We start from the raw sequence: 24,898 nt of genomic DNA on the forward strand, positions 1-24,898 counted from the left end.
TGGCTGAAGTTCTTCCTTGACGTCCTTGTAATGTCTCTCCAAATACGCATTCATGCCATCTCCTGATGTTTCCAAAAGCTCAGTTGAGGAGATTGGTTCAGCATCAACACTCTGCAAGACTTATTTTTGCATCTGCCGCTGCCAACTCTGTTTCAAGGTCCATTTTTTCCATGTTGATTTCAATTTCCATTTTCCTTTGTAGCAATGTAATGTTTTTTCACTAGTGCTGCATGTTTTTTCTCGAGGGCTGCCCGTTCAGCTTCAGCCTTTACTCGGGCAGAAGAGACTGACGATGTTCTGGAAACGACACTGGCAGAACGTGCATGTCCCCTTTTGGCTGACACATTGGAGACACTGTCCAGTGGAGTAACTTCAGGCTGTAAGTCACCTTGAGTGTTCTTCCATGTGTCAACTTCCTTAAAGAATGTCTCAACCGTTTGCATTTTCATTCTGTACCAGTCATCATCAGATCCTTTTTCTTCTTCATCGAGCAGTTCTTGAACAGACTGATGAATGTGCTCAAACTCAAATAGTGCTGCATTCAATTGTTCAAATCCTGTATTCACATCTTCTACATTTCCACTCCATCAATTCCTGCATTTCATTCATCCTCCTCATACACACGTTAAGTTTTCCTCTGCGTGAGGAGCAAAGTGCTTTAAGTTGTTCATCAGCCATTTTTTAATTTCAATAAACAAAAACAGAAATATTCAAATGTAATTAATGTTGAATTCTTCAAATCCACAAAAAAAGTTGTATCTTGCTTTCCTTTTCAAACAAATGATGTTTTCTCCAGTAGCAATTTCAAGTTAATTCAGTAGGATACTCCAATAGTCATCCACTTCAGTCAAAGTCAAACTTAAAACTTATAAAAATCTTCAATATCAAAGTTTCAATCCAAGTCAGTGATCCTCTTCAAACAAACTCAAAAAATCCTCTTTAAAAAAATGTTCATTGCCCAAGTTTCAATGCAATTCAGTTCAATGTTGCACTCAAAACTCAAAAGATCAAAAAAGTCCTCAATTCAAAAATCTTCAAAACTCAAAAGGCTTCAATAGTTAGTGGTTAGCCAAAGTGTCCATGCTTTCTAAACAATTTGTGATGGCTTAGCTCTTCACCTTTGTTGTGTCCAATTTCAAGATTCAAGCAGACCTTGTGGCTTCCTTTAACAAGCTTTCAAATAAACAAAGATGTACCTTGTCGGATGAACGGTTGATGATGGATGGATGGACAGAAAGCAGGCAGGCAGGCAGTGTTAGCAGGCAAGGTTAGCAGGCCGAGTTAGCCTGCTAACAGAAAGGCTCCAAGGAAAGTCAGTAATCCAGTAAAGGTACATCAAAAGTATCAACTTAAGATCAAAACCAAACTAAAAATATTTCCAACTTGTTCTTAGCTTTAAACTTTCAAAATAGCTTTCTAATAGCTTTCCTAAAGGCTTGTAAAGAGCTGTGTGACCACCAGGTCCTTTAAACAATTCTATTGTTCTGCTCTGCTGAACTGACTCTTAAGGTCAAAGGTGACTGGTGGCCATCTTGGCTCCAAAGTTCTTCACAGATATTAAAATAAGAGTATATTACCAACCAAAGTAAGGTCAACTAAAATAAACTAAAGTTCAACCAAAATTTCAAGTGCTCCTGTAGCACAATATTACAATTTATCTTCAAATCAAAAAATGGCTCTTACTATATATATATATATATATATATATATATATATATATATATATATATATATATATATATAATTTAATTTAATTTAATTCGAGTTAGCTTGGACATCGTCGACTAGCTTCCTCCTTTCTTCATGGTCATCCATAATGTTTTTCAGTTCCTCAGTGGGTAATCCGGTGTCTTTCCTTAACTGGTCAACATGAATAAGTGCTGGTCTTCCCCACTTCTTACTCCTTGCTTTGGCTCCCAAAGAAGCACTTGACTCACTATTTCCTCATTTCTCCTCCACATGTGCCCTACAAACTTCAGCCTCCTTACACAAAGTGTTGATGATATGCTGCTGAGGTTTCCATATAGCTCATTCTTCGATTTGCGATCTTTCCAGGAAACACCGAGAACTGCTCTTAGCATTTGTGTGTACGTGCCATCTAACTGGCTGTTCATATCCTTTGTAAGTGTCCAGCACTCTGCACCGTACAACAAAACACTCTCAACTGTCACTCTGAAGAACTATAGTTTTAGCAATCTCTCTAGATTATATTTCCATAGTTTGTCCATTTTGTTCAGTGCTTGCCAAGATAGTCCAAGTCTTATTTCCATATCTTTCTTGCTAGATTCTATCCACAAACTGAGATACTTAAAGTCTTCAACCTGTTTCAGCTTATTTCCCTCTAGTGTTATCAAATCAGCATCTGCCTGGTTGTACAGCATGTACTCTGTCTTCTTGTAGTTGACATGCAAGCCAAAAACTTCTCCTGTGATTTCCAACCTCAATAAGAGTAGTCGGGCCTGCTCCACATAGTTTGAAAATAAGGCCAAATTGTCAGTAAAGTCTATGTTGGTGATGTATACAGCAGGTTGCTGAGAGCCTTGTCATTTTGATGTCATGAACCCTATTTCTGGATCTCTGGTAGCTTTGCAAAGGGTATAATCTAATTCCATCCATCCATCCATTATCTGTAGCTGCTTATCCTGTTCTACAGGGTTGCAGGCAAGCTGGAGCCTATCCCAGCTGACTATGGGCGAGAGGCGGGGTACACCCTGGTCAAGTCACCAGGTCATCGCAGGGCTGACACATCGAAACAAACAACCATTCACACTCACATTCACACCTACAGTCAATTTACAGTCACCAATTAGCCTAACCTGCATGTCTTTGAACCGTGGGGGAAACCAGAGCATCCGGAGGAAACCCATGCAGGCACAGGGAGAACATGCAAACTCCACACAGAAAGTCCCCTGTTCGCCACTGGGCTCGAACCCAGAACCTTCTTGCTGTGAGGTGAGCGTAATCTAATGCAACTATAAATAAGAATGGTGCAAGGGTATCTCCTTGTAGGACACCTGCAACTACAGTACATAGAAAAAGCTCCGTGTCTCCATCAGGTGTTAGTGCTTGTGCCATTGTGTCTTTGTAGAGGATGTTAATTGCCTCCACCATTTTAGTGGGCACTCCGTAGACTGTCAATATTTCCATCAACTTTTCTCTGTGTATGGAGTCAAACACCTTACTAAAGTCAACAAAAGTAAGCACTGCTGGTAATTGTTTTGCCTTCATTCCTTCACTTAATCTCCTCAGAGTTAGAAGTTGCAATAAGGTTGATCTCCTAGAGGGAAAACCATTTTGGTTTATTCACAGTACTGGATCCAGATGTGGTCTTATTCTGTCCAGAAGCATCTTATTGTAAATTTTGGCAGCAGTAAACATCCACGATAATTTCCTGTATTTCCAAAGTCACCTTTTTTTGGTAATGGCACAATCCCTTACCCAAATTTCCAGTCTATCATCATTTAATGTCTTGTTGCAGATTTCAAGAAGTTGTGTGTTTAGGGCATTTGACTTCCAAACTTTGATAGGAATGTTGTCCAATCCAGATGCCTTATTGTTTTAAAAGCCTTTCACACATTTCTTTAATTCTTCCATGCTGAAGTTATTCGTGTTGGTGGATAGTGTTTGTTGGATCACAGTTCTTGTTGGCTTAGGCATTATCACAGGTGGTTGTCCTAGTAAGTTCAAAAAGTGATCTTTCCATTTTCTGATACGATCTTCTGGGCTCTTTGCTTTTATTCTTCCCCTGTTGGTTCCTTTTCTTCCATTGAATTCATTGACGGTCTCCCATACCAGCTTGAACTTCTGGTGCTCAGCAGCATTACTGATAGCATTTACTTTTTCCCATGCGTACCTTTCCTGCTCTAGGGCATAAGCTTCTTCTCATTCTTTTCTAGTGTCTTCTAGTTTCTTTGCACTACTCCTTGTTTTCCTTTGAATAGTTTAATTTAAGGCCTCCCTCACTGCTTCCCTTTTACCAGCAATATTATCATTCTCCCATGGTACATGCTGCTTAATCTTGTTCTTTCCAGGTATATGTTTTTTCACTGATTCTTCATGAGCCAGAATGACATTGTTGTACATCCTGTCTGTGCTCTCTCCATCCTCTAGTTCTTGCAGTGCCTTGAATTGGTTATTTACTTCCACTGTGTACAGTTCTTTGATGTTGTTGTCAGCTAGAAGTCTGGGCCCTGTACTACGAACGGAGGTTAACCTACCCAGAAGTAACCCAGGGTTCCCCCACTAAACCGGGGTTGACAAAACCTGGTTATCTTGTTTGGGGTAAAACGGTACTATGACGCCAGTTATGAAGTTGATTTGTTGAACCTGTGTTAACCTAATCAGGGTTAATGCGCGTTCACGTTAAAGGGGAGGTTATCAGCACAAATCACCACTGTTCACAATGGCACGGTCACCGTACTTCATGGAGGAAGAATGTGCGGTTATAATGGAAAGCTACGAGGAGTTCAAAACAACATTAAGAACAAAATTGAACACAGCAGCTGCCAATAAAGAGCGGCAAGCATGTTGACAACGAATTGCCGATCGGGTAAATGCGTAAGTACATTCTCCCTTCTACATGTTCCAGAACAGAAGTATAGGATGAGAGAAAGCTTCATGATCAATCACAAGTCACAGAAAATGGTCCTTCGACGTGGCCCCAGTCATATATAGCTTGTTTAATGTCCGAAAAATCCTGAATAAAATTTCATCTCATCTCATTATCTCTAGCCGCTTTATCCTGTTCTACAGGGTCGCAGGCAAGCTGGAGCCTATCCCAGCTGACTATGGGCGAAAGGCGGGGTACACCCTGGACAAGTCGCCAGGTCATCACAGGGCTGACACATAGACACAGACAACCATTCACACTCACATTCACACCTACGGTCAATTTAGAGTCACCAGTTAACCTAACCTGCATGTCTTTGGACTGTGGGGGAAACCGGAGCACCCGGAGGAAACCCACGCGGACACGGGCAGAACATGCAAACTCCACACAGAAAGGCCCTCGCTGGCCACGGGGCTCGAACCCGGACCTTCTTGCTGTGAGGTGACAGCGCTAACCACTACACCACCATGCCGCCTGAATAAAATTTGGTATGGTAAATTCATGGAGTAGCCTACTTAAGCTGATATGTGCACATGAGTCACATGAATTAGGATGACTGACTGTTCAGTCCCTTTGACTAAGTTGGTGTATGTCCTGTGAACATTTCAGAGGCAACAGCAGTGCCAAACGCACCTGGCAACAGGTGAAAATGAAGTATAAAAACATCATTCATAATGGTGTGTGTGTGTGAGGCATATATAATGAAAAGATGCTTGTCTTTCACAGCCAACAAGAAAAAGGTGGCCGCTAGGTGCACGGGAGGAGGGAGGGCACCAGAAGCCCTTACCGTGGCCGAGGAGTTGGCACTCACCAACAATAGCAGTAGGCCAATCATGGAGGGGGTAGAAGGAGGCCTACAATCCACCCCTGGTGCTGTGGAAATGTCCACCCTCTACGTGTGGGGTAATATGGCATTCAAGTTCCATGTAAGAAGTGTGTTTTCTCGTTCATCAGTGGCATGTCTTATGTGTTGTGTGTACAGTTGAAGGAAGCAATCTGGAGACCATCCAGCCACCACAGCCCATACCCGGCTCCAGTGAGCCTCCGGCCGAGGTACCTGTAATAGCTAACATTACATGCATTATGTCGTGTTCATAAATTATGTAGGTGCAGCCTATGATTTATGTATGTTCTCTCAGGAGGAAGATGAGGAGACCCTCATGGCCAAATCCAACACCCACATGCAGGTTGAAAGACCCCACACGACACACCCATGTGGGTCCCACATGGGTTGAATGTGGGCTGCCCAGCTGGGCTCCAGTCGGTTTTGGCCAAGGGTTATGCGGTGGCCCCATGTGGGCAAGCCCAGTTGGGCTAAAAGTGGGTTTCATATGGGCCCTAGCTAAAACCTACTTGGGCAACCCAGGTTTCTCCCATCTGGGTCCCACACAGAGTTGTCCCATGCGGGCTCATTATGGGTCCCTTATTTTACCCTTTTAGGTATTGTGTGGGCCTATTACAGTCAGCCCATAGTACAGTTCTTTACACAAACAGCAATAACAAATACTTTTACTTCAACTGCTAACAACTCTAAATACATGTTTTGCGTGCCAATATCTTAAAAACTGAAACATAACACTGACTCTTGAGAATGTGGTTAACACAAGCTTTAATTTTAATTTTAAAAAAGAAAGAAAAAGTACAGTCGGAGGAGCTGTTAATGCAGACTCCCACTCCTGGCTCCCTGCCAAAAAGGTGGGCCGATAAAAGGTGTGTGTGTGTGTGTGTGTGTATCTGTATGTCTGCATGTGTGTCTGCATTTATGTGTGTGTGGTGTGTGTGTGTGTGTGTGCACGCATGTATGCGTGAAAGAAAAAAAAAAAAGAAAAAAAATTACATTTCTGGAGGAGCTGCTACTCTGGCCTGACGGGCCTGTCTATTCCCCCCCCCCGTCCCTAGCCCCAATGAGCCATTTGGAGACTGCCTTCTCCGCATCCTTCCTTGTGATGGTACGAGTCATCGTGTTCTTCTTCAAGGCTCCTGCAAGACACAAATATAGCAGTGACTTACATCATGTGACAACTCTCAGCCAAATATCGCGTTTCATGTCTGCATATTAAATGGTAGGGGGTGTGTCATTCAGTTAAATAAAAATAAAACAAGAACCGTCGACTTCTTAACTACCCCAGACATGACCTATGCCCACCCTTGCACACCTGTAGTTGCATGATTGGTATTCTCTATATTTGTAATACTGTATTGTCCACCTACCATAAACGACTTCAAACAGCTTGAGGGGCTTGAAGCCCCTCTTGCCATTTCTTCCCAAGAAGTTGAACCCTCTTGAAAACTTGTGTTCAAGGAGGAAGGCCATCATACGGCGGGTGGCCCCGTCAACAGTGGCCCCTCCAATGTCAGCCACAGCTGCAATCTGAGGGGTAACAAACACAATACAAGGCACTAGGCAGGTTAATCTATATTGCTCACTGGAGTAAACCTCTCAATATGGAAGCACTGCCAGATACATGGATATGAGCACACTTTAGAAGTTTCATATAAAATTCACTGTTAGTGAGTTGCGTTTCATTAAGCTAGACCTGGGGCCACCAATTCAAAGCAGTCTGTATTGATACTCAGAAAACTTAATGTTTACAATGCGAAGAGCCCCCACAAAGCGATTTTTTTGATGCAAGTTATAATCATGCCGCCAGCCAGCAAAGCCACCACGAGCAACCGAATCGTTGTTCAAGTTACAACATCCAGTCATGAATTTTAACTCTTGACTAACATGATCTTGATGAATGGAAAGCTCCACAAACATGTTCAAACATTGTATTGTTCAAAAGTTGTATTGAAACCAGTCCATACAATTTCGTATCTTCATCTAATTTATTTCATTTCATCAAGGCCAGGGCTATTCAATTAGAATTTCATTCGGGCCACATTTTGAAACCAAGAACTTAAGCTGGGCCGCACATGTTCAGCAGTCACTAACAACTGGCAATAGCAATTTTCAACCAGTAAAAACTATCTAAATATTATCTTAACATTGAATGTTCAATGTAGCCTTAAAAGACAAGCCAGAGAATCACAACACAAGATCATTTGTTGTCCTGCAATATCAAAGCTGTTGCTACATTACTGCAGTAAACTACAGGGGAAAAAAAAACTATCATACATTGTGCAATGCAATTCATGCATTGTTCTTTATTGCAATATTTTGGACAGAGTACATCCCAGTATTGCAAGTTCAATACCTTTACTGTTATCTGACCCCACAAATTTACCAAACAGAAATTATCTGTCCTCTTAAGTGAATATGTGGTTGTGATAAAACACCACCAGGGGAAAAATCGCGGGAGGAAGATGTGTACAGCAGGCTACAGAGGATTTTTGCAGTAGCATAGGCCTACATAACTGCAAGCGATCTTGAAATAATTAATTGATTAGTGACCGGGCGCATCGGAACTTGATATGGAACGTTAATGTTACGTGCATTCTGAGTGACCAACTGTAACTTTTAGCCATATGAACACTACTGCAGACACACCCCATCCTTTTTGAAGGACCTTTGAAGTGAGTTGTCAAGTCTGCGAAGCTGCGTTCACGAATATTTTTTTTTACCGGACTCTAGCTTACTACAAGCGTGGATGTGCCCATTGTCTCGTCAATGCGATCACAAAGCCAGGCTGGTCTCGTAACTGTATTTCCCTCCCAACTTGACGCTCACACTTCTTTCGTTCACGTGTATGATACGGACATTCCACAAACACATCTCAAATGCTCACGCTTATTGTGCAATGGTCATCATTGGCATGTCGTTTTGATCGACTTCGGAGGTTTAATTTCTTTACCCATAAAGTAGTCCTACGAAACTGCTAGATGCCGCCTCCGTGTTTAATCTTTGAAGTCGGTTGTCAAATCTGTGTATCTCCGTTGTCCGACGCCCCATAAATAATTTTCCAGTGGACTCTTCCACAGCAACCATGGATGTGGTGCTAGCTCAGTCTCATTATTGAAGATGGGAGATTGTTTGCCTAGTCAACATTTGTTTATGGACTGATTTCAGACACATCACAAACGCACGCACCTTGTACTACAGTGCTGCTTTGGCATGACGCGAGACGCTTGTTACTGCACATCGCAACGCCCGACACTCTTCCAACGACATTGATTGAAAAGATTTGTTTAAGAATGCAAATAAGCATATTAAGAATGTAAAACGGATTGGAAATTAGAGAGGGAGGCAAACTAACTAGTGTAAGCGAGAGTTTAAAATGTATGTTTGTTCTGGAGACTCGCGAATGCTGTTAAATTTTTGAAGCGGGCCGCCAATTGAATAGGCCTGATCTAGGCCACAGTGTAATATGTTAACACTTTTTTTTACATCACCATAAGTAAACTTTCCTCGAAGAAAAAATAAAAAATATAAAAAGTATTTAACCTCAGTTTTCCAGGTTTGCGCTGCACATATAGTGCCTGATTCGTCCCCCCCTGAACCCCTCCCCTCGCGCTTGTGTGAGTCTCACAAACCCAGTTGCTCCACCACCACTGGCAGTAGCCACAGCCACTTTACGTATGTCCTGCTACTTCCTTAAAAGTTTTCTGCAGTCGCTACGTGGTTATTATGGACAGGGAAAGCTGTGTGGATAAAGTTCATGTCATACGAATGTAAGCTGCAGTATGCTATTGGTGTAGCCATTTTTAAAACAATTGGGCTTTTGCATGTTAAATAACAGCCGTTCATAGGCTACAGGAAGCAACAGATAGATTCAGTTCACATACAGTACATTTAAAATACATACCAGTTCTGCCATGAAGGTGGGGTCTTGCAGTTTCTCCTCCATGGAAATTAGATCAGTAATTGTCTTTAGGGGGAAACCTTCAGGAGTGGTGCGAATTAGGTCAGGCATGTTTTGACGATTTTGCACGAGGGCCTGGAGAATTCTCCCATGTTCCACTTGAGTGTCTTTCAGGTCCTCCAGTAGTCTCAAAATACGCCGAAACATGCCATCCCGAATATTTTGTCTTGGGATGAAAGACTCGGCAGCTGCAGGCGTCTCTGCAGGCGTTCGCAGAGCCCCGGGTGCACGCTGAAGAGGTGGAGGCGTTCGCAGAGCCCCGGGTGGAGGAGGAAGAGGTGGAGGCGTTCGCAGAGCCCCGGGTGGAGGAGGAAGAGGTGGAGGCGTTCGCAGAGCCCCGGGTGGAGGAGGGAGAGGTGGAGGCGTTCGCAGAGCCCCAGGTGGAGGAGGGAGAGGTGGAGGCATTCGCAGAGCCCCGGGTGGAGGAGGAAGAGGATGGATGTCATCATTCTCCTCATCTTCGCTGGACATGACAACTGGCCTAAACATATATTATAATCAAGCACAATCAATAAGTTAGAGCATTTCAGTTAAACTGTAACTACTTCAACTAAAGCATTAGCTTATATTTATAAAGGAATTCACTAAGTCAGGCATCCGGGCATTTCTCATGTTTGCACCAAAATCAGGCGCCCACCATTACTCATTTGGGGGAACCACAGGAGAATCGTAGGTTAGGTGTCTTATTTGAAAGCAATTTGAATAGTGTTATGTTAAATTATGTGAAGTGGTAATGAATGAACATGAAGGTAAGTTGTTGGGACATGGTAAGAAGTGACATCTACAAAAATTAGGACTTGATTGGCATTGAAAAATCACTGCATGTGCCGTTTATGTCCCCATTGGCGGGAGGCAGCAATACTACATACTACTCATGTTTTGGGAGGCAGCAATATTACAATTTGCGAACTGTTTGATGACATTAAGCTAAATTAATCATCATGTTCCTCCCATAGGGCCTTAATGTAAATATCTCCCCAATTTCAATATACAGTGGATATTGAAAGTCTACACACTCCTGTTGAAATGCCAGGTTTTTGTTATGTAAAAAAAAAAATGACAGAATGACAAATAATTTCACAACTTGTTCCATCTTTACTATAAATTATTACCTGTACAATGCAATTGAAAAACAAACGTAAAGCTTTAAAGGAAAAATGTAGAAAATAAAAAACTTAAATAAACATGGTTGCATAAACATGCACACTGTCAAACTAATACATTGTTTTAGCACCTTTGGCTTTTATTACAGCACTCAGACTTTTTGGGTAGGAGTCAATCGGCATGGCACATGTTGATTTGGCAAAATTTGTCAATTTCTTTTGGCAAAAGTACTCCAAATCTGATGGGTTGATGGGATCTAGGTCTGAACTCTGGCTGGGCCATTCCAAAACTTCAATTTCATTCTGGTGAAACCTATTCTTTTGTTGATTTAGGAATGTGTGTAGGGTACTTGTCGTCTGAAGGATTAAGTTTTTCTTCATATTCAACTTTCTAACAGGGCCGAAGGTTTTGCGGCAATACTGACTGTAATTTGGACCTGTTCATAATTCTCTCCTCCCTGACTAAGGCCCCAGTTCCAGCTGAATAAAACAGTACAAAAGCATGATGCTGCCACTACCATACTTCACTGTAGGTATGGTGTTATTTGGGTGGTGTTTTGGCCAAATATTCTTTTGGAATTATATCCAAAATGTTCACCTTTGGTGGAGTACATTTTGCAAAAAGACATCTTTAATGTCCCAAAAGCATATGGGAAAATGTGCTATGGTCTGATGAAACCAAGGTTGAACATTTTGGACATAATTTCAAAAGGTATGTTTGGTGCAAAAACAACACTGTACATCACCCAAATAACCCCATGCCTAGAGTGAAGCATGGTGGTGGAAACATCATGCTTTGTGACTGTTTTTCTTTAGCTGGAACTGGGGCCTTAGTCAGGGAGGAGGGAATTATGGACAGCTCCACATTGGCAGTGGTAGTGGCACAAAACCTTCATCTCCCTGTTATAATGTTGAAGATGAAGAACTTAACCTTTCAGAACAACAATTACACACGAACACACACCTAAAATCAACAAAAGAATGGCCTCACCACAATAAGATTGAGGTTTTGGAATGGCCCAGACAGAGTTCAGACCTGAATCCCATTGAACATCTGTCAGGTAATGTGAAGAGGACTGTGCACAGGGCATGCACTTGCGATGTGTGAGATTTGGAGTACCTTTGCAAAGAACAGTGGGCTAATATTGCCACATCAAGATGTGCTATGCTGATAGACACCATGTCAAAAAGTCTGAGTGCTGTAATAAAAGCCAACGATGTTAAGACAATGCATTAGTATAAGGCTGTGCATATTTATGCAACCATATTAATTCAAGTTTTTTATTTTCTATATTTTCCATTTAAAGTTTGGAGTTTGTTTCTCAATTGCATTGTACATGTTATCATTTTTATTAAATGTGAAAAAGGTCGTGAAATTGTCTTTGTTATTTTTTTACATCACAAAAACTTGACATTTGAACAGGGGTGTGTAGACTTTGTATAGGCACTGTAGCAGTACTTTGGCAACGCGACAGTGACGACACGCCGACTTAGTTAATATACAGTAAACACTGTGTATATACCATATATATATAAAATTCAAATAGACTCACCGCTTTTTTCGCTTCCCCCGGCCCATACTGTCCAAACACTCAGGCTCTGTACTTACGTCAGTATGTCTACGTTCCTCTTGCAATAATTTTGCATGTGCACTTTCATATGTTGCTGTGGGAGACAGATAAATCAGTAAATCAGGCAATTATCAGGCATAAATCAGGCAATTACTTTCATTCAGATAACATTTTAAAAGGTGCAGTGTGTAACATTGTGGCCAAAGTAGGTATTGCAACTACTCTGTTCATTGAAAATGTGATGCCATGAATATTTACTTATATAATTATTATACTTACTTATATACTTAATATTTGCTAGTATGACCAAAATACAGTAAGTTTTCCTGCTAAAAATTCCCATTTCTGGAAATCCAAAATGGCACACATGGAGAAGATCCCATTTTTCATGTACGAAAAAGTGCAATTTTCCCAGTCATAATGACTACATAGAATTTGATGGTGATGGTAAGTATTTGTGAAAAAGGTAACATTTGTGAATGGGCAGCATGAATTCTGGAAACAAACTACTAAAGATATTACACACAGCACCTTTAAGATGGAAAATGAGTTCTTGCATGCTTTTTAACACTATTGAATTTTTTTGTATCAAACTGTAGAGCAACTCCCCTTGATCAGTTTATAGATTGGTCAAACCAGCAGTAATTCAGAATCTAATAAAACTAAGAAGTCATTGATAGTGTAGGATTAGTATCTTAATAACTATACCACTGGATGTGGTTATACATTGTTAAGAATATTTTTTTGAGTTCATAAAGTTTTGAGCTTTAATGAAAACCCCACTGCCCAAAATATGAGAACTATCTAGGACATGACAATCATCTTTATTATGCCATTGTAATGTCTCCATTTAAAGGCCCCAACAATGTATTTAATTTATGCATCTATTCTACAGCGATGACAAGATTTCTATCATATCTTTTAATAAAATACATCTAACTACCTGCTTCAGAGACTAAGCAATGAAGGTTTAAGTAACTGTTGACAATTCTGTTAATTTTTTTTCCCCTGAAAATATATGCTCAGTGTTGGAAAGACTGCCTGTTAAGTCACCTTTGGCTAAGGCCCACTAGAATGTTGATTGACCAATCACAGCGCAAAAAAAGGTCCGACAGAGGTCTACAGTTTTTGACAGCGCAAATTCTTGCAACTGTAACCCAAGGGGGCAGGACTTAGCCAAAGGCGAATTATGTTCATGTGTCCAATGTGCGTCGAGTATGCTATTCATGTTCCCGCGCTCAGTCAGTCAGTCAGTCAGTCAGTCAAGGTCGTTGGTGAAGACTAGGCAACAAACGGAGAACATACAAGAAAAAGGAGCGAGATGCAGAAAACACCTTCGCTATCCAGCGACGTAGGGCATTTACAGGGCGAGCAGAGGGAGAAATAACAGTAACGACACATTAGCAACGCCGTACAGAAATAACAGTTTATGGCACAGACCCTTTCGGTTCTCGCTCATCTAGCTGCTACAATGACTGCTTAGACTGCAACAATAATACCTAACACACATTTAAGTATCCGTCGTAAAGACGTGAAACTCGTCGAGTGACGAGTGTGTTCATTGATAAGCTAACACAATCTAAAAGTAGACATACCATCACACTGCCCTGGCGCTGTGTACAGTTTACCTTCTATGGCTTGTGCACTCGCTATTTGCCATTACTTTCTCCAACCGTTGTTACAGATTACAGGGAACGGCCTGGATTCAAGAGACAAATACGTGTTCCTCTTGTTTTGAACACTTATTTGTAGGCAGTGCTTAATCTGTAAAGTGGGAGGTCCCGGAGCGCAGAGGATGAGCGGCTCCGGTGCGGAAACAAAGGGGGGGGGGGAGGGGGCGCGGCGCTGCGCTGCGCTGCGCTTCTGGGCATGTTTTGTAATAACACTGCAAATTAAGTTCATCTGCAGATATTTTGTGGATGTCGTTTCATGAGAGAAATCACCAACAAGACAGATATCAAAATCAGACATTAACACTAAATAAACTTGCATTTTTTTATTTAATTTTTTTTTTTTTTTGTTACATAGTCAAAAGAGGTGTCGGATCACCGGATCCAGTGTAAATAGCTGCCGGAGCCAACGCCCGAGGTTCCGGAGCGCGCTCCGGCTTGCTCCCCCTCAAATTAAGAGCTGTTTGTAGGACACTGCCTCTGATCTGTCCTACAGTCTACCAACAGCAAAGGAACACAACGCTAGCTAATGTTGTTAGCTAATAGCTACTACAGAAGAACAAAGAGGTTACAATGGGTTATTTTAGCCTATTTGGTTACACACTCGCCGCCACAGAATGTTAACAGCAATGTAATGCCTTTTCTGGCTAATTTTATTCGTCTTACCTCCAACAAAGTGGTCACTGCACAAGCGTTGGTGTGCCGCTATCCATCTTCTCCGTCAGTCAGCAACTACCGGGATCCGATAAAATGATAACCCTTGCCTTGTTTGTTGATGGTTACTACATCCAGGTGCACAACAATAGTGGCATGATGGAAGTCTTGCTGAAAATAAACACTTTCTTTGCTGCCGTTCCTCAATGTTGGCTGTGGTAAACTACTGGTAGTACATGTCCAAAATGGCGGCCGCGTTTGTCGTGACGTCACGTGAAAAGGGTCTTTGAGGTCGGCCATATTGTAAAAGTGGAGAATCAGTACAAGCATTGCTAATGGGAGCCCCGATCATCTAGCCTTGAAAATATCGCTGACCTTCACGAATTTCACAGCTTATCTTCCTTACTGAAGATAGTAACCACGAAAATAGCTTGATACTGACTTAAAGATCGGAATCAATATCTAAAGTTTCACCAGGCTTGATTACCAAAGTTAGCTAACGACAGCACCTCATTCATTTACATTAACTTAAAGCCAGTTAGTTCCTGTCCTTTTGGTTAACATGATGCAGTGAAAACATAGTTGCAGAAATAGCATAGTTATTGCCAAAATACACTCGTATCATGCAGAAAGATTTTACCAACCTTTTGTTAAGTGATCCAACTCGTGCGTGCACTCTTCTCTTCACAGGCAGCAGAGACAAAAGCCAGTCAGCAAGCAGCAGAAACTGCGCGAAATGTATCCATTTCACAGGGGGTGGAGATTTCCCAGTTTGCATTGCTTCTTGCTTTTGTTATCCTGCAGGAGTTGCACTGGAATATGCCTGCTTTCTTTTCAGTTATTGCAAACTTTGTTGTGCTCGGAATATGTGTGCTTTAGGTTGTAGCAAACTTTATCTTTTATGCTCTAAAATTGAGAAATTTTATTTTCAATTGTAATTAACGTTGTATTGTTTATATTATGTTATGGCATCTTAGAGGTGTGGGAGTAAAATTCTTGTGTAATTGAATTGAAATGGAGCCTTGCTGGAGCCCACTTACTGCCCATGCTTAATTTAGCCCATTCAATGCCCACCCATTGCCCATATGGGCTCCAACAACAAAGCCCACTTATTGCCCATGCTAAATAGCCCATTTAATGCCCACCAACTGCCCATGTGGGGCCCAACAACAAAGCCCACCTATTGCCCATGTTAATTTAGCCCATTCAATGCCCACCCATTGCCCATATGGGCTCCAACAACAATGCCCACTTATTGCCCATGCTAAATAGCCCATTTAATGCCCACCAACTGCCCATGTGGGGCCCAACAACAAAGCCCACCTATTGCCCATGTTAATTTAGACCATTCAATGCCCACCCATTGCCCATGTGGGGCCCAGCAACAAAGCCCACTCGAAGCCCATGCCCACCCGAAGCCCAACTAGCCCAGATGAGACCCATGTGGGCCCCAACTGTACGTGTTTGCAGGGACTCTACCACTGCTACTATATGCTGTGTCAATATTCTAGGAGGGTGCCCCATTACTCTTCAGCAGTACTGCATTTGAAGTGTGACTTGTATCAATGATGCAATCAGTCTGTGTGCTTGTGTTCCTTTGTAGGAGGAGTTGGAGCTGCCCCTGTCCCCTCCTGAGGCTTCCCTGCCAGGGACGTCACAATGTCATAAAGTACAGTTTCTTCCTCTTCGGTCCATCATTGCCGACTGTTATGCATACTAGGCTAATATGTTCATTCTGGGGTGGGGGTTCTGTAGGCCAGAGTGGACAATGTGTGCAGCCTATACAAGAAAATGTTACAGCTAGACTGCAGAAAAAAGAGGCTGCAAATTCGCAAGCTTGAACTAGAAATTGAAAAGTTGGAGCATGAGAAGAAGGTATTAGTACATTGTGTGTGTGTGTGTGTGTGTGTGTGTGTGTGTGTGTGTGTGTGTGTGCAAGCAAGCATTCATTTGGCTTTTCTGTCTTTTCTTTTCAGGAACAGGAAAACTTGAATAAATAAATAAATAAATAAATAAATAAATAAAGTAGGAATGACTGGTGATTTTGGCTTTTCTTTATTTTGTGTTACTGGCTGAAAAATTGGTTCGTGATGGCCTCTCTCACTGAACGGCCTGTGGGATGGTCCAGGGTCATGGGGTCAACAACATCGGGGGGTGAGGGAACATAATTGGGAACCCTTTCTTTTCTGATGGTGGCTATGTTATGCAGTACCACACATGCTGCTGTTATTTGACAGACCTTCTCTGGCCTCACACGCAGGCCTTTTAGGCAGGCAAACCGAGCCTTCAATATGCCGAACGTGATCTCAATTTGTGCTCTTGTAACACTGTGGGCATGATTGAAGGCTCTCTGGGCCCTTGTTTGAGGGTCTGCGAACAGTGTCAGGAGGTGTTTCAAGCATGGGTATCCACGGTCCCCGAGGAGGATACCATCAAATCGCCCTTGTATGAAATGGAGAGAAATGTAGTTAGTGTCAAACAACTGTAAGATGCTCACTATTCTTTACTTAAGGAATACCATGAAGTTTGAGTAGGGACGTCTGTGGTATTTTAGCTCTTGTTTCTGTATTGTCCTGATATCTTTTTGATGCAGGATGATTTGTGTTTTAAGGATTAGATGTAGGATTATCTTACCTTCCTCGAATCCCGCAGCTAGTGAGGATTCTCTAAATATGCGGGAATTGTGGACAGACCCTGGCCATCTTGCATCCAGGCTGGTTATCATTGACTGGTGGTCACATGTCATCTAAGAACATCAAACATTTGTGCAAGGACAAGGGATATGACTGAGGTACAAGCACACTGTTACCCCTGCAAATGAGGAACAACACCAACCCATGTGGAGGACAAAACATCACCTAACGCAAAATGGGACCAGTACTGACAGGTTGATTTGAGGTATGGACATGACCTATTTGAATGTGGGCCTATATGAAGTAGACCTTTTACCTGTACGTTGATGCTATGGAAGGATTTTCTATTCACATAATCCGCCTCATGCTCTCCCAGGGGTGCACTGATGCGGATGTGAGTGCAGTCAATGGCTCCTATTACTCTTGGGAAACCTTTATATTTTGTTAGTCATATCAATTGTCAGTCACAATTGTCTCTATGAGAGTAGGCAAACAGACACAATTTGATATTAGTAATTACCTGCGATTGCATAAAACCCTTCTTTGATCTGAAGTGCGGTTAAATGCCCAGGGAACACGACAAATGCATTCATCAGTTTGTTTAGGGCAAGTACCACTTTGCGAATCATACGACAGACTGTGTTCTTACTGAGGTTTTCAGCATCACCGACGGAATACATATATTGTCCACTGGCAAAGTAACGCAATGACAAGCACATAATTTGCTCGACTGTGAGGGCCTGGCTTCGGCGGGTTACATTGCAGACGTCTGCCTCGATCAGCTGGCAAAGGTAACAAATTCCCTCAGCTGAGAATCTATATCGTTCATAAAGCACATCGTCCGGGTATGCCAGCGGATTCTGGCGGCCTCTAAATACCCTCGCCCTCCGGAGAGAGCCCCTCACAATCTGCGCTCCGATATCGCACGGGTCATCCAGGTACGCTGGCATTGTCTCTAGAGGAAATGTCGGTGGAGAGGTGGTGTTTAAAAAGGGTGTGGTTAATCGGAAACCTCGGGTTAACCAAGAACATAACCTGAGATGAGCAGGTTTGAGATGCAGCGTAAATTGGCATGGCAACATACCTCGGTCTGAACATAGCCAACTTTCGTAGTATGGGTTAATCGGGAAGTTATGCTGCACGTGATCAAGTTACTCTCTAAGTTACCCTGGTAAGCCAGAAAACCCGCTTCGTAGTACAGGGCCCTGTTCCAGTTGTATCTAACTTTTTTTGTGGTTGATGATTTGTATTGGCGCTGGCTCAGTCTCAGTTTTGCAGTTACAATTCAGTGGTCAGAAACTACTGTACAGAAGGTGTTATCCACTACACAGTTCAAAGCACTATTTTTCCATTTTTCATTTATCAAGGTGTAATCAATTTGGGATTTCATCCCCTTTGGCAAAACAGTGTGTCCACAGTTTTCCTTTTGTTTCCTGTATAGAGTGTTCACAGCTTTCAGTCTGCATTCTTGCATATAATTCAGTAGACATTGTCCGTTTTCACTGGCAACCTTATTGTATACAAAAGCCTTGGCTTTCCTTTTGCCAATCCTAGCATTCATATTTTCCACCAATCAATATGATGTTGTGTTTTGGTATTGACCTTGTTAGTTGGGTCAGCTCTGGATAGAATTGATCTTTCTCTTCATCATTTGAAACACTTGTAGGACTGTAGCAGGAAATGATGGTAACTGCAGGATTCCCACTAAATGCTGTTACCATTATTCTAGGGTTGATGATTTCTACTGCATTTAAAGCTTTGTAGACTTTTGGACTGAGGAGCATTCCTACACCTCTGATGGTTGAATTGTTGAGTGCATTTTCTGCATAGCTAGTAAGCATTACCCAGTTAGTATTCATATCATGGTGTTTGATATCAATATTGTCATGAGTTATACGATGTTCTTGGAGACAGACAATATCTATGCTGTGCTTCTGTGCTGAAACTATCAGTTCACCCAAATTCTTTTCTGATGAAAGGGTTCTCCAGTTCAACATGGAAACTACTGCAGTTTTCTTGTATTTCAGCAGTCTGTTGTTGTTTGACACATCTTTATCAGTAGCATTCTTTTCAACCCCAGCCTGGAATCTCACTGGGGGATGCACTCCTTGTTGATCCACACAACAAGCAATGTGGTATGAATTATATAAGTAACTAGTTATGATTTCTTTCAATTTGCTGCCACACTACTTCTAGTATGGTTTCAGTGTTATTATTTATTAGTTGTTGAATATCAAAAGTCAAAGTCTTTCCTGCACCATTCGTGGCGCATTCTTGCAAACGGCATGGTGGTGTAGTGGTTAGCACTGTCGCCTTACAGCAAAAAGGTCTGGGTTCAAGCCCTGTGGCCGGTGAGGGCCTTTCTGTGCGGAGTTTGCATGTTCTCCCCATGTCCGCATGAATTTCCTCCAGGTGCTCCGGTTTCCCCCACAGTCCAAAGACATGCAGGTTAGGCTAATCGGTGGCTCTAAATTGACCATAGGTGTGAATGTGAGTGTGAATGGTTGTCTGCGTCTATGTGTCAGCCCTGCGATGACCTGGCGACTTATCCAGGGTGTACCCCACCTTTCGCCTGTAGTCAGCTGGGATAGGCTCCAGCTTGCCTGCGACCCTGTAGAACAGGATAAAGCGGCTAGAGATGATGAGATGAGATGATATATATATATATATATATATATATATATATACACACAGTGGTGCTTGAAAGTTTGTGAACCCTTTAGAATTTTCTATATTTCTGCATAAATATGACCCAAAACATCCTCAGATTTTCACACAAGTCCTAAAAGTAGATAAAGAGAACCCAGTTAAACAAATTAGACAAAAATATGATACTTGATCATTTATTTATTGAGGAAAATGATCCAATATTACATATCTGTGACTGGCAAAAGTATGTGAACCTCTAGGATTAGCAGTTAATTTGAAGGTGAAATTAGAGTCCGGTGTTTTCAATCAATTGGATGACAAATCAGGTGTGAGTGGGCACCCTGTTTTATTTAAAGGACAGGGATCTATCAAAGTCTGATCTTCACAACACATGTTTGTGCAAGTGTATCATGGCACGAACAAAGGAGATTTCTGAGGACCTCAGAAAAAGCGTTGTTGATGCTCATCAGGCTGGAAAAGGTTACAAAACCATCTCTAAAAAGTTTGGACTCCACCAATCCACAGTCAGACAGATTGTGTACAAATGGAGGAAATTCAAGACCATTGTTACCCTCCCCAGGAGTGGTCGACCAACAAAGATCACTCCAAGAGCAAGGCGTGTAATAGTTGGCGAGGTCACAAAGGGCCCCAGGGTAACTTCTAAGCAACTGAAGGCCTCTCTCACATTGGCTAATGTTAATGTTCATGAGTCCACCATCAGGAGAACACTGAACAACAATGGTGTGCATGACAGGGTTGCAAGGAGAAAGCCACTGCTCTCCAAAAAAACTTGCTGCTTGTCTGCAGTTTGCTAAAGATCACATGGACAAGCCAGAAGGCTATTGGAAAAATGTTTTGTGGATGGCTGAGCCCAAAATTGAACAATTTGGTTTAAATGAGAAGCGTTAAGTTTGGAGAAAGGAAAACACTGCATTCCAGCATAAGAACCTTATCCCATCTGTGAAACATGGTGGTGGTAGTATCGTGTTTTGGGCCTGTTTTGCTGCATCTGGGCCAGGACGGCTTGCCATCATTGATGGAGCAATGAATTCTGAATTATACCAGGGAATTCTAAAGGAAAATGTCAGGACATCTGTCCACGAACTGAATTTCAAGAGAAGGTGGGTCATGCAACAAGACAACGACCCTAAGCACACAAGTCGTTCTCCCAAAGAATGGTTAAAGAATAATAAAGTTCATGTTTTGGAATGGCCAAGTCAAAGTCCTGACCTTAATCCAATCAAAATGTTGTGGAAGGACCTGAAGTGAGCAGTTCATGTGAGGAAACCCACCAACATCCCAGAGTTGAAGCTGTTCTGTATGGAGGAATGGGCTAAAATTCCTCCAAGCCGGTGTGCAGGACTGATCAACAGACACCGGAAACATTTAGTTGCAGTTATTGCTGCACAAGGGGGTCACACCAGATACTGAAAGCAAAGGTTCACATACTTTTGCCACTCACAGATATGTAATATTGGATCATTTTCCTCAATAAATAAATGACCAAGTATAATATTTTTGTCTCATTTGTTTAACTGGGTTTTCTTTATCTACTTTTAGGACTTGTGTGAAAATCTGAGGATGTTTTATGCCATATTTTTGCAGAAATATAGAAAATTCTAAAGGGTTCACAAACTTTTAAGCACCACTGTATATATAATATGCTGGTGAGGACCTTTATGTGTGGAGTTTATATGATTTCCCCATGTCCGCGTGGGTTTCCTCCGGGTGCTCCGGTTTCCCCCATAGTCCAAAGACATGCAGGTTAGGCTAATCGGTGGCTCTAAATTGACCGTAGGTGTGAATGTGAGTATGAATGGTTGTCTGTGTTAGCCCTGCGATGACCTGGTGATATATATATATATATATATGTGTGTGTGTTACTTTTTTGCCCTTTTTCTATCCTTTTTGCAGATTGATTTTTCAAGGCGAAACACACAGAAGCACTTTCATAAGAGTTACATCAGAGTCTCTGATACAAGAGCAACACTTCTGTGTGTGTGTGTGTGTGTGTGTGTGTGTCTGTGTGTGTGTAGCCAGAACAGTTTGCCATCCCTTGCCTTTTGTTTGTCAGAAAATGTCCAGCTTTAGGCTGAATTTCAGTACATCTCTAATTTTAATGCTTATGTTAATGCTAATCTTCATATCAGTGTCAATCCTAGTTTCTGAAAATCAACATTTCAGCCAAAAAGAAATCCACCATGTCCCTGAGACGTGTTCAGTGTGTGAAGTTATATGCTTCAAGGCTAATTACAGTTGTTTAACGACTGCTTAAGCATGATTTTGCAAACAAGGCTCATTTCTCAAAACACAACATAATTCACAAAACCATACACCGAACTTGCAGAACACCTCATGCCTACTGCAAAATGAAGCACTGCATTAAAAACTACATAATTATCAAAATTAAACTTTTGCACTAAATAGCACACATTTCATTTATATTAGCACATTTTTGTCCAACCAACTACACACTGTTGTGCTCAATCAGAAGCACTTTCATCCTTGATGGTCTTGCCATCGTACTTCTGTATGTAGAGAATTCTACAGAGAGAAATTGTTCAAGTTTACAGAAATTAGTGCAGAAATGCAAATACTGTTGAAACAAAACCTTTCATTTTTCTCAACAACAAATCAACTCAACCAAACAAATAAACCAAATGCACAGCATATCCTACGTTACAGTTGTAGGAACAAAACATATGCTTGATCAAATACAGAGAACAGAAAAGAAAACAGGAAAGAAAAATATGTAGGCTGTTTCTTGCCGCCTAGTTGGGTCTGACCACAGCACCTAGACAGTGAGGGAAGAAGTGCTGTGAGTGCTGTATCCAGCCCTGGACAGCACCCACATCAATATCATCACATGCCTCTTCCACTGGTTGCAGAAGAGCCCTGCACACATAGGGTTGATGGTCATACACCTTCCATCGCCATGCAGAAAAGAATTCTTCAATTAGATTGAGAAATAGAGAGCAGGGTGGAAGGTCCTGAACAAGAAATTGTGGGTGGTCAATAAACCAGTTTTGGACCAGGGCTGCACGATGGAAGCTGACATTGTCCTATACTACCACATATCTGTGCTGCTCTGCATCATCCATATGGTTCACCAGTGTCACAATGTTGTGCAGTCTGTCAAAAAATGTGAGAATGTGCACTGTGTTGTATGAACCAAGGTTGGTGCAGTGGTGAAGGGCACCATTATTTGTGTTGGCAGCACATATTATATTGTTGCTGCCATGTTGGCCAGGAACATCTACAATGTCTCTGTGACCAGTAATGTTTCTTCTCCTAGTCTTTGTGAGTTTGAAGCCAGCCTCATAGATGAAAATAAACTCATGTGGGATCTCATCAGTATCCATTTCCAGTACTCTGTGAAAACAAATAAATTTAGTCAATATGGTGTAGTTCAGTACACTGGGATAAAGTGCTGTACTGTATGTAGTGTGCTGTAGTCAATCGACTTGCTTCCACATATTTGTGTCTCAGATCTTTGATTCTTTCAGAATTCCTTTGAAAAGGCTCCCTGTAAAGCTTCATGTGCACTTAGTTTCGGTGGAGAAAATGGGTCAAGCAGATTTGCCTGATGTTGTTGAAAACTGTGTTGTCTCTGATTATGTGGCTTTGAATTTCATAGTTTTATTGCATTATTTGCCAAAACTAAGTTGAATGTTGCTGCTTCCTGTGCCTCACTGAACATTCAACCCCTTCCACCATGATGTCACTGACTCTCAGTTCTTTAGACGAACCAAAAATAGTCATTGGTCAGTGTAGTTTAAAGACATTTTTCCCACAGCAAATTGTACAGGATTCTTGTACAGTTACAGAATGCATCACATGGCAGCCATTCATGAAGTAAATAGGTGTCACACAACAACTGATGTATATAGTATGATTTAAATCCTGAATTATGCAGGGGCAGCACGGTGGTGTAGTGGTTAGCACTGTCCCCTCACAGCAAAAAGGTTCTGGGTTTGAGCTCAGTGGCAGACGGGGGCCTTTCTGTGTGGAGTTGGCATGTTCTCCCCGTGTCTGCATGGGTTTCCTCTGGGTGCTCTGGTTTCCCCCACAATCCAAAGACATACAGGTTAGGGTAATTGGTGGCTCGAAATTGACTGTAGGTGTGAGTGTGAGTGTGAAATGTTGTTTGTCTCTATGTGTCAGCCCTGCGACGACCTGGCGACTTGTCCAGGGTGTACCCCACTTCTCACCCATAGTCAGCTGGGATAGGCTCCAGCTTGCCCGTGACACTGTACAGGAAAAGCGGTTATGGATAATGGATGGATGGATGGATGGATTATGCAGAGTGAATGGAATTCTTGTTACATATCTGTGCTCAAGCCTAAATGTCTGGATGACAGAGGCAACAGTAAGTCTGCTCAAGTTGAGCTGGACTTTCTGTCCATCTCTCTCATTGTCAACTCATGATTGATAACATGATCAACCAGTGTTGCCCAGGTTTCATCAGAAAGCTGTGCCCTTCTTTGTCCTCTTCCCACCTACAGCTCTACCCCTACCTCTCATTCTTCCTTCACCTCTCAGCCTCACCCTCCCTCAACCTCTCCTTCTTGCTGCTGCTTCCACTGTTGTTGTAAAAATGTACACACCAGTGGTATTTATCAGTGGTGAACCGTTACTATTAGAGCTGGGACTTCAGCTCAGCCAAAACTTAGCCAGACACACCAAAAAAGCAACAGGGCAAAGGATTTTGCAAGGGATTAGCAGCAAGCTGCCAGTTCACTCCATTGTGTGCAGTTGTTGATGTTGATTTTAAAAGTAACTAAGTAAATTACAGAGGGAAATGAATACTTAAGTCTAAGTGAAAAATACTGGGGCAAGTGTGTGTAACCAACTATAACCAGTGAGTTACTCTAATAATAACTGTGTGCATACATGTCAGCCTTTGGTCAATCAAACCTGTATAACCAACCTCCAAAATCTGTATTTCCCTTATAAAATCCTTATAAGATGCAAATTAAAATAATTTACCTAAAATTTGAATGATAATTAACAATGTTATATCCAAGTTACTTTTTGTTCAATATTAATAACAATAAACCTTCAGAATGAATACAAAGCTCCAATGTTTGACAAAAACACAGTGTCACTCTAATGTTCTGAATTGTACTCCATGACAGCTTTTTTAGCACTCTGCACCAGTACCTCACTAGGCTGCATGTCACAGCAAGTGTCTGTGTTGATCTTGC

The 24,898-nt window shown here is 41.9% G+C and overlaps 2 protein-coding genes across 2 annotated transcripts; both read right to left on the reverse strand.

Moving 5' to 3' along the window:
• Nucleotides 1–6,485: 6,485 nt before the first annotated feature.
• On the reverse strand, nt 6,486–15,346 carry LOC132893646 (uncharacterized). Its single transcript, XM_060932792.1, has 5 exons — nt 15,054–15,346; nt 12,068–12,179; nt 9,355–9,892; nt 6,821–6,980; nt 6,486–6,589 (listed from the first exon to the last, which is right to left on the reverse strand). The coding sequence occupies exons 2-5, from the start codon at nt 12,091–12,093 to the stop codon at nt 6,486–6,488; spliced, it is 828 nt and encodes a 275-aa protein (XP_060788775.1). The 5' UTR covers nt 12,094–12,179; nt 15,054–15,346.
• Nucleotides 15,347–16,474: 1,128 nt separating this feature from the next.
• LOC132893822 (putative nuclease HARBI1) lies at nt 16,475–20,722 on the reverse strand. Its single transcript, XM_060932962.1, has 5 exons — nt 20,713–20,722; nt 17,563–17,985; nt 17,359–17,474; nt 17,044–17,155; nt 16,475–16,851 (listed from the first exon to the last, which is right to left on the reverse strand). Exons 1-5 carry the CDS (start codon nt 20,720–20,722, stop codon nt 16,475–16,477), a joined length of 1,038 nt encoding a protein of 345 aa, XP_060788945.1.
• Nucleotides 20,723–24,898: the final 4,176 nt, after the last annotated feature.

The sequence above is a fragment of the Neoarius graeffei genome, chromosome 11 (assembly GCF_027579695.1).
Source record: "Neoarius graeffei isolate fNeoGra1 chromosome 11, fNeoGra1.pri, whole genome shotgun sequence".
Taxonomy (NCBI): Eukaryota; Metazoa; Chordata; class Actinopteri; order Siluriformes; family Ariidae; genus Neoarius; species Neoarius graeffei.